This window comes from Euprymna scolopes, chromosome 11 (genome assembly GCF_053919585.1).
Source record: "Euprymna scolopes isolate OS-2025 chromosome 11, ASM5391958v1, whole genome shotgun sequence".
NCBI classification, from domain to species: Eukaryota; Metazoa; Mollusca; class Cephalopoda; order Sepiida; family Sepiolidae; genus Euprymna; species Euprymna scolopes.
This window is the reverse complement of record NC_136492.1, coordinates 3,582,943-3,597,085: the sequence shown is the minus strand read 5'-3', so window position 1 is coordinate 3,597,085 and position 14,143 is coordinate 3,582,943. Positions and strand designations below refer to the sequence as shown.

The window sequence follows — 14,143 nt, the reverse complement described above, 5'->3', positions numbered from 1 at the left end:
TCCAGTGGTTTTTTAGATAATTAATTCCGAACGAACCAACATTTACATTTTTATATATATAGATGTATAAAATTATTACTATGATAATGTTTTTAATACCTATGGACATTAATGTTTCATCCTTTCAGGAATCTATCAATGCAGGGAGTTATGATTACAACTGGTTGGGAGATTCGAACCTGGCCACAAAACCATCTGACTATTAGCAAGGAACAAACCACATGACCAACGTGCCCATAAAGTCTGGCTACATAATATAGCCAGACTTTGTGGACACCCTGTATAAAGAGATACGCTGTGCGTGTGTGTGTGTGTGCGCGCGCGCAAGTTTGTTCCCTATGGACTCCAAAACAACTGTCACGATTTTTTAAAATTTTCACAAATGTATTCCATGTACCTGGAAGTGTTCTAAAACAGGTTTTGTATGGGAATGCTTCCAGCAAGTATTAAAAATCAAAAAATTCCCATTAAGAAAGGAACTGATTTTAACTAAAGTTACCACTTTGATACAACCTAACATTAAAAGTGCATTTGAGAAGTTTTATCACCGCACAAGCAGAAGGGCCTGATATATAAAATCAACAGTAGGTTCTTTGAGAAGACAGGAGTGCATTTGAAATGTTTCTTTTTAGAGAACTATATCTGACTTTTGCATTTTTAACTTTAATTAAAGTTATTACATAAAAATAATTACAGAAAGTCAATACTTTCTCTACAACGTAGATTAAGTTACTGTAGGGAGACATTTGATCGATGAATGAGATTTCACTGATTTCGATGACAAAAATATTCAAAGTGTAGAATATTTATGGATCTTCATTCAATCCCAGGCAATGTCAAGTCTCCCAGCTAGTATCTAAATATTAATTTACTCGTCTGATATTACAAATAAACCATCACCATCGCAAACATGAAGTAATGAAAAACAAATTACCTTCCTCTACAGTCGCTCTTTTTCAGTTAAAAATCATTAAAACCATTTCCTCTCCAAAAATTTTCCAAACAAATAAAGCAACATGGCTGTTTACGGTTTTAAATTGGCTTTTTTTATTTTATAATTTTTTTATTTTATAATTTTTTTTATTTTAGAATTTTAAAAAGTCATGTTGCGAGGAGACTAAGTTTTTTTTTTATAGTTTCTTTTTAAAATTTTTTAAAAAATTGCAAGTGAATTGACATCTGTTTCTAGCAGCTCCTGCCCAGATGTGGCAACAGTACTCCATCCTTGGATACACTTGGATCTTATACATGTAGAGAATTGCATGGGCAGCGAGATGTCTGTTCACATTACACTTGAATTTCTGAATGTTAGTACAGTTCGGGAAGCAGGAGCCCAGGAGAGAATTCCAAAGTGCAGCAGTCTGAGGGGGAAAAGCTATTCGAGTAGATGGCTTATGGCAGCTAGGAATCTTTACAGTGTAGGGGTGGGATTTTGCTTCTTGTTGAGTTTGTTGAGGGTATTGTCGTCGAGGGGTACTAGTGCTTGAAGTTTATCAGAGCATTTTCCATTGAAATACTTGTAAAACAGACACAAGGAGGCTACGTTTCGGCGATGGCACAAAGGTTGGAGTTTAGTTGATAGTTCAGGACCCATTTTTAAACTCTGTCGAGGAGCGAGAGATTAGTGACAGATGCACTAACCCAGATGTGGCAACAATACTCCATGCATTGGTTAACTGTGACTTTTTTAACATAGGCATCACCACTAACGAAGGCCAAGAGGCCACTCGAGGATAAGGGTTAAAGAGTGTACAGTAGAAATTGGACAATATAGTAATTGTTAATAATGGAAATTTGGTAAATTTGTAAACTTATATGGAATGGCTCATCAAAAACTTGTTTATGTTAGACTTGAAGACAACCATATTGTAGCCAGCTGGAAAACGGAAGATAATTCCATAGGCGTGCAGTTCTAAAAAAGAAGTTTTGCTCATGGAATCAACATTTAGGTTTAGACACAAAGAGTGGGGGTAATTATTGATAGTGTTTTCTGCTAGACGGGTGTTTCTTGCGAGTCTGGTGACGGGGGGGACCATAGATTGGAGCTCAGTTGAGCACCTGCCACGAAAATAACGATAAAGCAGAGACAAACTAGCAACATCTCTTCTGTAAGAAAGAGGTTTTACATTAAGACAAAACTATGATACAATGGTAAGAGCCCCTTTGGGGGGGAAGCTTTAAAAGCCTTATACCTAGCCTTTTTTGTACTCGTGGGGAGATGAGTACAATTGAAAAGATGTTATTAAAACATGGCAACTTAGAGCATGTTGTCACTCAGATTTTATCTTAACTGGCCATGTCAAAGCAATCGAGGTTAATCGATACATCGGATAATAAAAAAGATCAAATGTATTTGGCCGACACCAGGATTTATAAATCTAAAATAAAAAGCTTTGTTTCTTGTTCATATGCATTTAGGTTTCCCTTGTTTTCAGTCATTTTTTGTAGTTGGAATTTTGATCTTGTGGTAGTCAGTCGTATTAAAGTCAGCTCAGCCACGATTCAAGTTTTAAATACATGCCTTCGAAATATAAAAATAAATGATATTTTTTATAAGATGCTGTTCATTTCTCATTACAGACATTCTCATTTCAGCTGATGGTCCAAGCTCTGAGAATTAATTCTCTGGAGGGATTTAATGACATTTAATAATGCATAAAACACTGCCAGTTAATGATGTTGAAAGGCCGATAAATAATCTACCCCTCAAGCCTATGGATGGGCATATATACCTCCTTATGTGAATGGGGATATACCTACCATTTACAACTAGGGAGCTGGTTATGCCATACCTCGGACATAACAGCTTTTGAGAAACATCACCATTGTGTGGACAAACCAAATTACATTCTCAGGCAAATGATCTTATTACAGAACAATTATAAAAAAAAAAAAAAATTAAATAGTCATATTTGAGTTAGGGGGTATGTGTTTCTTGATAGAAGCATTGACCGAGTTTGAATAAAATAAAATAAAATACGTTTGAAGGCAAAACAAGGCATTATTACAAAAATATTTATTTTTGTTTTCGTAATAATGCATTGTTTTAGCTTCAAGCATATCTTATGTATTTCATTTTAGACATATTTGTTTATTTTTTTATAAATTTAAGCAAAACTGGTATCATGCACGCAAGTGTTAAATTAAGAATTCTGTATTGATTTTTAATCTAGTGTTAATACCTTTTTTGGTATTGATCCAAGATCACATTGGCATCTTCCGGCAGTTTACAGTAAGCTGCCAGAAAAGACAGAACAAGCTGACACAATTAACCAATCAGATTTCAGTAATGGTTTTTTTTTCTATTTTTGGTAGAAAAAAAAAAAAAAAAATTTCCTGATCCTTTTCTTGAAAAAGAAAAAAAAAACATTGAATTTTCAATCATAATTTCCATGTTTTTGAAGACAAAAATGACATCTATGAAACACTAGTTGAAAAAAAAAAAAAAAAAAAAATTCATATACTTTCTGGAAAAATATTTTTTAATATACTTTTTTGAAAAAAAAAAAAAATTTTTTTTAAGAAAACTGAATTTACCTGAGTTTATGAATCGGTATTCTTTGATCGCACATCAAACTGTGACATATGTTGCAGATGGCCAAGAGGACATCAGGGGTTTGCAGTTCAGTGAGGCAAAGAATGATACGGCGGGCAAGTAAGACAGAATCAAGAAATTCAAGGCAGGATTCACGCAATTTTTCATGAGAAGCAACATTGTTTTCCTGAAGAAGGAAAAACGAAATTAGCTTTTAAATGAAAAAGAAAAAAATGGTGCTTATATAGTACAGGTGAAAATGACATTTCCAAATAAAGACTGATATACTTGTATAGCAGACAAAAATAGGTATCTCTACAAAAAAAAAAACTTCGGCTGCAATGCACTTGCTATATCATTCCAACAACTTCTGGAAAACCCCATGCAGATCTTGTGTGAGCGTGTCAATGACCCTTGTCACAGCATCTTTCATTTCCTCAATTGTCTCACCTTGAGCTTAGGGAATAACCAAAAGTCACAGGAAGCAAGATCTGAACTTACCTTGAACATTTGTAATTTTGTTTCCTGTTCTGATGGATTCTCAATGAACTTTATTGGATTTAACCTGTCCTTTCTGGATTTTACCTTTTTATTCAATGGATTTTTTACCATATCCTTTTATACTTCAACTTTTTTCCTTTTTCCTGCTTTCATAATCATTAAGAAACTTTATAAACTTTCACAAACCATGAAAAAACTTTTTGATGCAAACATGATTCAATTCATATTTGTAGTTTCTTTTACTGCATTAATCTGCAAAATTTATTGGATATTTTGCAAATCTGATGAGAAGAATTGCATTTTTCGAAACTCCATAGAATAAGGTCTTTCCATTTTATCTGTACTCCTTGTCAGATAATCAAAAATTCTGCATACTTTCTTTGCAGGTTTTAACAATAATGTTGCCAATTCTGGTTTGAAATATCAAATTTTCACAGAATCTACAAAAACGGATAAAGACATCTAATGCTTTATTTTTATTCTGATTCAGAATAAGTAATCCCAGGTGAAGCTAACACAGTAGTTTTCAAGTTTCATGTAAACAAATTCTTGAGCTATCCTCTTCAATAATCAAACTTTACCCAAGTTGTATCACTACCGACCATTATGTTGTTGTCTCACCATCTATATGTTGTATGTCAATAATGCGGTTAGCGCAGTACCAGCTTGAACCAACTTGCTTGTGTTCAAGTGCAGAGAAGTCAAAAGGTTAAGACTGACAGGCTTCAAACTCATTGACTTTCATTGACGACGTGTTACACCTGCATGCTAACAAGGGTCACGAGGCAGGTCAGTGCATATTGAGTGCAAGTTGTGTTGACGGGATTTGCCATCCCACACCACACTTTAAAATAGAGGACACCCATGCATTTCTAGCAAGAGTTCTTCAGTCACACTAGAATCAGAGTCAGTCAGTACAAGAGAGTCTTGCAGTTAAAATGAGGAGATGGAAAAGAAAGAGATCTGAATCGGTTCAGTGATGCAGAGACCCTCTCAGAAATTAGGAAAATCCTGAATAAAGGCTGTCTACAAATGATAATAACAAACAAGTTATGTTGTAGGAGCAGACATGATTTAATTTCCAGATTCAAGTGCAAGCATTGTGAAGGGCATCAACCAAAGAAAGGAGAAAAGGTATGCACCTTAAGATCTCCTCATAGACTGTATGTGACACACACAAAGACAGTCGATCAATGGTCACGTCATACTTATATAGACCCACATACACAAAATATACATCCAGGCAACATACCGACATTCATGAACACCTATCGAGTGGCCGTGAAAAGTAGTGACTCCCACCTCTTCAAAAGCATGCAACAAGTGAAAACATCAAATTCTGTGTTGAGGATACGCCACAGAAATCTGAAGACGATGACATGTCATGTTAGACAGAAATTTGTCCCAGAATAAATTTCTGACATTGAATACTTGAACTACTTTGTAATTTTTCAGAACATGTGTTTAAAAATTGTGTTGACTTTTGAGGAAAACGTAGTGGATATCTACACTGAATGTCAAAATCATTAATGCTAAGTAATATGCAACATCTGACGAATACATTCTAACATCACTTAAGTGGAAAAGAAAAAAAAAAGTGTCGCTTTTACTTCGAGGTCGACAATCATATCTTCAGAATCTGAATCATTTTCATCATCGTCGTCAATGTCTTCCGGATCCACAATCCGAGGCAGGGGAAGTGTAGGAACAAGGTTTTGAAGCATCGTTAGGTACATAAACGTTTGTTGAGCCGTGAGGTTTTCTGGAAAAAAATTTAAAAATTACACATCAAAATAAGTTAATAAAATTAAATATTGAAAAACAATGTTAGAAGTAAAATCAAAAACACCACAATATCAGAATTAAAAAAAGATACAATATTAAATTTAAAAAACAGAAACCACAATATCAAAATTAAAAACCACAATATAAAAATTAAAAACCACAATATAAAAATTAAAAACCACAATATAAAAATTAAAAACCACAATATAAAAATTAAAAACCACAATATAAAAATTAAAAAACAAATATTAGAATTTAAAAAACAAACACCACAACGTTAGGATTAACAAACACCACAACGTCAGGATTAACAAACACCACAACGTCAGGATTAACAAACACCACAACGTCAGGATTAACAAACACCACAACGTCAGGATTAACAAAAACTTTATATTAGAAGTAAAAAAAAAAAAAAAAAAAAAAAAAAAAACAGCACAATATTAGAATAAAAAAAAAAACAGCACAATATCAGAAATAAAAAAATACATAAAAAACACTACAATCAAACTGTAGGGTAAAACAAAAAAAAACTTACGAATATAATTTTTTCCAAGCACAAGTAGCGTCAACAGGAGCCAAGGAGTTGGGTTTGGAAAACGTTTTGGGTTATGATCCGTTTGTTTTCGTACCGAGAAAACTCTTACTTCATTCTTTTCAGCAGTTTTATCAATGAGTGCTTGAATAAGCTCTACAAATGGGAATGGGTATTTGCCATAAGCCATTGCTGGTAGGAGAAAATCTTCAATTTGCTGAGTGTGAGGTGGACAGAATAATTCACGACAAACCTCGGCAAGAACACTCGTGCTGTCAAAAAAAAAAAAAAAAAAAAAAAAAAAAAAAAAAAAATTACTTTAGCGCTTTTTGCTTTTTGTTAGTTTAGAAAGAATTTCATTTGGATTATTGGGATTATTCAAACTACTGTTATCATTCTGAATGGTATTTTAACAAGGATTTAAGTTGATGTAACGTCAAACATACTTCAGATATATCTTGCCGCACTCGGGAATTGTTATGTCAAACTCAGACATTGGCACAGAATCTGAACATATCATTTGCATTATTCGGACTACTATTCTCATCTTCAGTATTATTTTAATGTTTCAGCCCGTGTTACTTTCGACCTTCAGGTGTATCTTGCTGATCTCTGGAATCTTTCTGTTGAACTCCGTGCCATAATAGATAAAGTATTTGGTAAATTCTCTTGCAAGTTACTCTTCTGGGGTTGTAGGTTCAATCCTCAGTGCAGGCGATACACAAAAATACAATTGCAAATTGCTTAGAAGTTCTATCTACTCAGTCATGGTTGGCAGATCACGAGCATGCTAATCACATGGATGAATAAAAGGCTTATGTTCAAAATTCTGTGCCGATTTTCAAGTTTGTTAAGATACATCTGAAGAAGGTCGGAGGTTACATTAACCAAAACATGGTGAAAATAACAGTCAAGATGAGAACAGTAGTCCGAACAATCCAAATACAAATTATCTTCATCTCAAAAATTCAGAAACAAACAATTTAATGCTGAATTATCACCCACTTCTGCGTGAGATAATCTAGAACAGGTAATTGTTGGGTTAAGGACGACCGAGTAATATTCAGCATAAACACTTTTTTTGAATAGTGAAAAGGCCAGGAAGTAGATGATGATTTTACATTAAATTTATATACAAAGTCTCATAGCCATGTTTATGACTTATGGTTGGTCGCAGTACAATGCTTTATAGCAAATCTGCAACGATTAAATAGATTGGCAACGTGAAGGTGTAGCACAACTGTACGGCCGTAAGATCCGATGGAACAGCTTGGCCCCCATGGACATTGATGCCATTAATAGGATTAGGACAACAGCATATTCTTTTCATTCTTTTGACTCTAGTGTGTATCCGTTAATATTGTATATGCTTTTATATAGAGTTATGTGGTTCTTGGTTGATTAACTGTGTAACTCAGGAAACAAGAGTTAGAAAAATTACATTGAGAGCATTGCCAGGACCACTGCTAAAAAGGTAGGTTCTCTCTACTGTGCTAGAAAGCTACTAACGCCTGAAAGTATTCTGTACCTCTATAAGGCCACCATTCGCCCATGTATGGAGTATTGTTGTCAAATTTGGGCTTGTGCATCTGCTACTAGTCTCTCACTCCTAGACAAGGTTCAAAAGAGAGTCGCCAACCTAATAGGTCCTGAACTATCATCTAGGCTTCAGCCTCTGTCCAATCGACGAAATGTAGCATCCCTCTGCCTGTTCTACAAGTACTTTAATGGTGAATGCTCTGACGAACTGCAAACACTTGTACCCCCCTTGACGTAAATATTCCCGACAAGCAGCAAAATCTCACCCCTTCACAGTAGAGATCCCTAGATGTAAGAGAGCCTTCTACTCCAGTAGTTTCTTCCCCAGAACAGCTAGACTTTGGAATTCCCTTCTGGGTTTCTGCTTCCTCAACTGTACTGACATGCAGAAGTTCAAGTGTAACATGAACCGACATCTTGCTGCCCAACTCCCCACATGGTACCCCTGTAGCTTATGTCCCTGATAGTAGCCCCCTACAACAAAGTGGCAATGTGCCTTATTTGGGGTGAAAATATAATTTAAAAAAAAAAAATGTGTTGGATATATACTCGAGAGTCAAAACAATGAAAAGAATATGCTGTTGTGATTTTTTTTTTTTTTTTTTTACAGTGATCACCACTTATCAAGGCCTGGAAGCCACTCAGGGATAAGGGTTATTTCAAGTACATTATGTTAGTGTGGAAATTTGATGAAGTGTTTACTTAAGGGGGTGGTTCATTAGGAATTTGTTAACGTTGGACTTGAAGACATCCAAGTTGTAGTCCGGTGGGAAGCAGACAGACGGAACAGAGTTCCACAGGCGTGCAGTTCTAAGAAAGAAGCTTTGTTCATGGAATCCGCGTTTTGATTTAGGCACAGATATAGAGTGGGGGAAATTTTTCACAGTGGATTCAGCTAGACGGGTGTTTTTCGTGAAAGATTGGTGAGGGGGGACCAGAGATTGGAGTTCAGACGAGCACCTGCCATGGAAATAACGATAAAACATAGCCCTAGTCATTAATAGCGAACGAAGGCTTTTTTTGGTATGAACATGCATGTGGAACGCTCATGTGGCGCCATCAAGATAGCTTGAGATTTGGAAGTCCCCAGCAGGCAGGGAGAGATCAACCCGTTACCTTGAAAAGAACTGAGAAATCACATAGTATGAAATTTTCTTTAGTTGATCCTCATTATAGAATTTCTTGGAGATGTGGAGCCAGATCTGTCATACATGCAGCTAGTCAGCTAACAGACAGGAGCCCACAAGCGTGGATAAAGCCAAGATGTTTGTTCAAATCACATTTAAAAAAAGTTCACACAAGTAGATTTTCAATTGAATGTGTATTTATAGGATTGTGGGCTCGGGAGAGTTCATCGATGATAAGTGCAGGGTCCCTTTCTATGCACAACAATCCTCGCCAATCTTTTACGAAAAACACCCGTCTAGCTGAAACCACTGTCAAAAATTTTCCCCACTCTTTAACTGTGCAAAAACCAAAACGTAGATTCCATGAACAAAGCTTCTTTCTTAGAAGTGCACGCCAATGGAACTCTCTTCTGTCTGCCTGTTTCCCACCCGACTACAACTTGGATGTATTCAAGTCCAACATAAACCAATTCCTGATGAACCGCCATCTTAAGACACTTTATCAAATCTCCAATACTAACAATTATTATGATACTATCCCATTGATTACTGTACACGCAATAACCCTTATCCCCAAGTGGCTTCCAGGCCTTAATATGTGGTGACTTCCATGTAAAAAAAACAAAAAAAAACATGGCAGTACATGAATATTATACAACTGTTGATAGAGCAGTCACTCTTAGCACTACCTAAGATTTAGGGCTCCTGTACTACCAGTTAAAAACAGCCAGACGAGCTGTCAAGCCAGTATCTTTAATTTCTCAGAATGAAACATTCAAAATAGGTCTCCTAGGGTTTCAGACCCTTGACTTCCAGTTTACAAGGTTGATGCTTTAGCCAACTGAGCTATGGAGCCACAATATTCAAGAAACTTAATATTAATAATTATTAGCCAATTCATAAAAAAATAAAAAGGTTTCAGATGGATTCAGACTAAGGAATAAACAAGTATGCTAATGTTGTAATTGTCTGTATTTTTGAGATGAGGTGTTTTCATTGATTGAGATTGTCGGACTGACTTCCTCATCTTGGTTGTTATTGTCACAACGTTTCGGTCATTTTGCCCTCCGGCCTTCGTCAGGTGTTTTGTATCGAACTGGGGAACCGTTTGTTAGGAGTCTCGAACCCAACCCTTTATTATTATTACGGGGGTACCGTGTTCAGACTCCAGCTAGGCTTTGGGACATAGTTGCTGATTCTCTGTTTTGAATGTTACTTTTTCACTGCCTTCGTTCAGGATTGAACTCAGCACCTTTGGGCAACTGTAAACTTTGATACAACGTCTAGGACCACTCGGCCATATGTCACTAGGACAAGGCCGGAGGGCAAAACGGCCGAAACGTTGTGACAATAATAACCAAGATGAGGAAGTCAGTCCGACAATCTCAATCTATGCTAATGTTGTCCAAATAAAGAGAAAGATGACATGACAGCGTTTATAGTGATAATCAGGAAAGGTCAAGCACTTTGTAGTTTTGAAACATTTTGAAACGTTTTTGAAGTTTTGGTGATTTTTACTTTGATACCTGACTGATAGACCAAAGAGAGTTCAAGTTGGACAATCGAAGTCCATCTTCTAATGATTGGACTATATTAAGATTTTTCCCAATTCCTAAAATTCCCAATTCTGATACAATTACCGATTCTGATACAATTACCGATTCCGATTCTTTTAAAACCTCTAAATATTTTAGCTATAGAGTTGTTTGTTTCTGTTATTTTCGGATTACTGCAAAAACTCATGTCATAATGTGCATGTATATTTTCTCAAACAAAAATATTTTTATTCTCGGATCTGTAGTTTTTAGTTTTACTGGTTGTTTAAAAATCAACATTAATCATTTTATTGTTAGCAATGGAAAATTAAGTTTAAAAACACACACACACAATGATTGTTTCAGTCATTGGAAAATAAGCACAAATTTTTCTGATTCCGTTATGCCAAAATGTTCTAATTTTTTTAAATTCTCGATTAATCGTCTAAACACAATCAGCAGGTGCACCAACGCAAATGTGGTAACAATACGCCATACATGGGTGGATGGTGGCCTTGTAGTTAGATACTCTCAGGCATAAGTAACCCTTTAGCACAGTAGAATCAGCAGAAAATCATGTTTTATTTAAAACAATGAAAACTTTGGAATTGTATTTTTGTCAATGAGGATTTATGAAATTTAAATTAAATGTTATATGAGGAATCTTAAATCGACCAAATGAAATTGTTTAAAATTAAAACATACAATATAACTAGACTCAGTAAAAAATAAAAACAAAGAAAATAAATTTTGTACGAGGAATCTTGAATTAACATTGTTTCAAATTAAAACATACAGTATAACTGGATGTATATTCAGTAAAAAATAAAAAACAAAGAAAATAAATTTTGTACGAGGAATCTTAAATTAGCAAATTACACTGTTTCAAATTAAAACATACAGTATAACTGGATGTATAATCAGTTTAAAAGAAAAAAAAACAAATAAAAAAACTAAGAAAATAAATTTTATAGGAGGAATCTTAAATTGACCAAATGGTTTAAAATTAAAACAGATCAACTTCTGACAGTTCTAAGACTTTTTGTCTGTTAAAAACGGGTAAAAGTTATAGCCTATTGATGTAGAACGAGTGCTTTATGAAAACTTGATGGCTGAAGATGGTTAAATTTTTTGTTCATTTTTCCATCAAATACTAATTATTAATCCCTAAGCATCGAACGGATACCATAATACTTAATTCATTGCACCTTATCATAATAAAGGTACATACAAAATTTCACTGATATCAACTCAGTAATTTCCAAGAAAGCTAGAGTAAATGCGGTATAGTGGTGACTATTCCATATTTAATCTATCAATCCTAATTGTGCATCAAACCGATACCATAATACTTAACTGGCTGCCCCTTATACCAAAGGTCCACATAAAATTTCAACCAGATCGTTCTAGTAGTTTCTGAGAAATAGTAGAATGGATAGACAAACAGACTAAGATAAATATAATATGGATATATGATACAAAATTGATGTAAAACCTGTGGCCTAAAATATTACTGGTTATCTTCCCTTGGCTATCACCAGCTTATAATCACAAAGGCCCAAACCTGGTATCATTAGAAAGAGTAATCTCTCGGACACATTATCGCAAAATTAAAAAAAAAACAATAGTCAATTATTTCATGTAGAAATGCTTTGCTTGAAGGGAGGAGGAGGGGGGGGTCAGGTAAAAATGTTGGTTTCGATGCTATTTGTTAATCGGGCATGTGTGAACCGTCGAATCATTATTTCGTTTTAGAAAGCGTAATTCGTAACATGATAACATTGGTGGTTTCCTGGTTCAATCGATAGCAGTTCACTTTCGAACTTTTGCATGTTTGCGCCCAGTATGCAGTATTTTTTTTTCTTCTATCGTAAAATTCACAACTTTCTTACACATGCTTTTTTTCTTTTAATAACACGATAAGTAAACACTTTTTTCTCTCCTATCTTCCACAATTCTCAACTTTACGGATTGTAAATATAAAATTCCAAGATTGAAGCAGCATTTAACAAATTCCTTTAAACTGCCGACCAATCACGTTGGAAACGTGGTCAGCTACATTTTCATGTTTTTATCCCTGCTATCATTTATCTGTCTATCTCCATTTTTTGCTTACACATTTTTCTTTCAGTCTCGATTCTGGCTGATGGCACCCAAGTCCTGTTTTTTTTTTGTTTTTTTTTTAAACTATTATAATATATATGAAATCTCCATAAATTAAAATATACTGAACTGTATTTTACAACCAGGCAACACTGCCCTCACCCCCGCTTGTAAAAGAAACCAACCTTTTTTGCAGCAGACTTGGCAGTATCTTCTATGTATTTGAGACAGTTCATGTTACAGGGGAATATTAAGCAGAGGAGTTTTAATGTTGGATGCTATTAGCTAGAGTAATCAGTTGGGAAGGTTTCTTATAATCATTAAAGGAAAAGAGCTTAGTGTTAGTAGCATTAAATGTTATCATCCGTTTTAAGTTTTGTTTATTTAACTATACAAATTTTCTCATTTATTAATCGCATGTACAAACCAAAATTGCTTGTTTCCAGACGTGACAGCAAAGTTTACAGGTCGCATAATCAAATCAAAAATACTTTCTGCAATCGGCACAGGTGGATGAGGAGATTTTTCCAGCTGAGCAGGAACTTTTGCATTCAACAAAATGCGTAAACTTTTGAAGTAACCTAAAAAAAAAAAAAAAAAAAAAAAAAAAAGTGACATTATTTGTAGAATGATTAGTTCCGGTGAAAATTTTTAACCATTTTTTAAGCATTGTTGTCTACCAAAAGATACTCCCGTTTTTTTTTTTTTTTTTTTTTTTAATTCCTAACTTCAGGGTGTTATCTCTTAAAGGCAGTCTATAAGTTTAAAATATGGATATAAGATGCAATTCATGCATGTAACTAAGGAGTAGTTTAAATAAAAATATATACAAGTTTTCATTTTTTTTTTTTTTTTTTTTTTTTACCAAAATGCATACAGAGTTTTGAAGTATCTTGGGCTTGAAAAATCGTGGGGAGGATCAGTAAAGTAATTTAAATAAATTAAAATTTTTTTTTTTTTTTTTTAAAAAGAACAAAAATTTATGTTAATATCACATTTTGTAATAAATGAAAAAATATTAAAAATTTTATTAACAGCAGACAATTCTGATTTTCTTTTTTAAATCTGGGAAAACTTCAGTTTTTTTTGGGTTAATAAAACGCATTAAATTGTAGGATTACTTGAATTGAAATTTTGTTTTAAAATTTTTAAGTATTACTTTCTATCAAAAGACACCTTTTTTCTCCCCAAAGAGTGTTATTTCTTTGTCTCAACTATGGGTATAAGATGAATTCAGGCTTGAAACGAAGGAAGTATTTTAAGTAAATTTTTAATGAAATAAATACAAGGTTTCGATTATAGGAACAGGAGGAACGTTTAAGTAATTTAAATAAAATTTTAAAAATCCATAAGTTTTTCTTTTTTTTTTTTTAATAAAATAAAACAAATTTATATTAATATTCATTTTATAATAAAGAAATATTAAAAATTTTATTACCATCAATTTTTTTTATTTAATAGTGGGAGGAGGGATTTTTTTTTT

At 34.1% G+C, this 14,143-nt stretch overlaps 1 protein-coding gene across 2 annotated transcripts in view; it reads right to left on the bottom strand.

The window, feature by feature from the left end:
* The window catches only part of LOC145287735 (ubiquitin-protein ligase E3C-like), a 113,353-nt gene that overhangs the window by 42,598 nt on the left and 56,612 nt on the right, over nt 1-14,143 (bottom strand). For both annotated transcript variants that reach the window (XM_080135499.1, XM_080135498.1), the window contains exons 7-10: nt 13,088-13,241; nt 6,360-6,628; nt 5,647-5,798; nt 3,538-3,722 (exon numbers count right to left, since the gene is read on the bottom strand). In XM_080135499.1, coding sequence (XP_079991625.1) covers nt 3,538-3,722; nt 5,647-5,798; nt 6,360-6,628; nt 13,088-13,241 — 760 coding nt within the window. The remainder of the gene's footprint in view (nt 1-3,537; nt 3,723-5,646; nt 5,799-6,359; nt 6,629-13,087; nt 13,242-14,143) is intronic.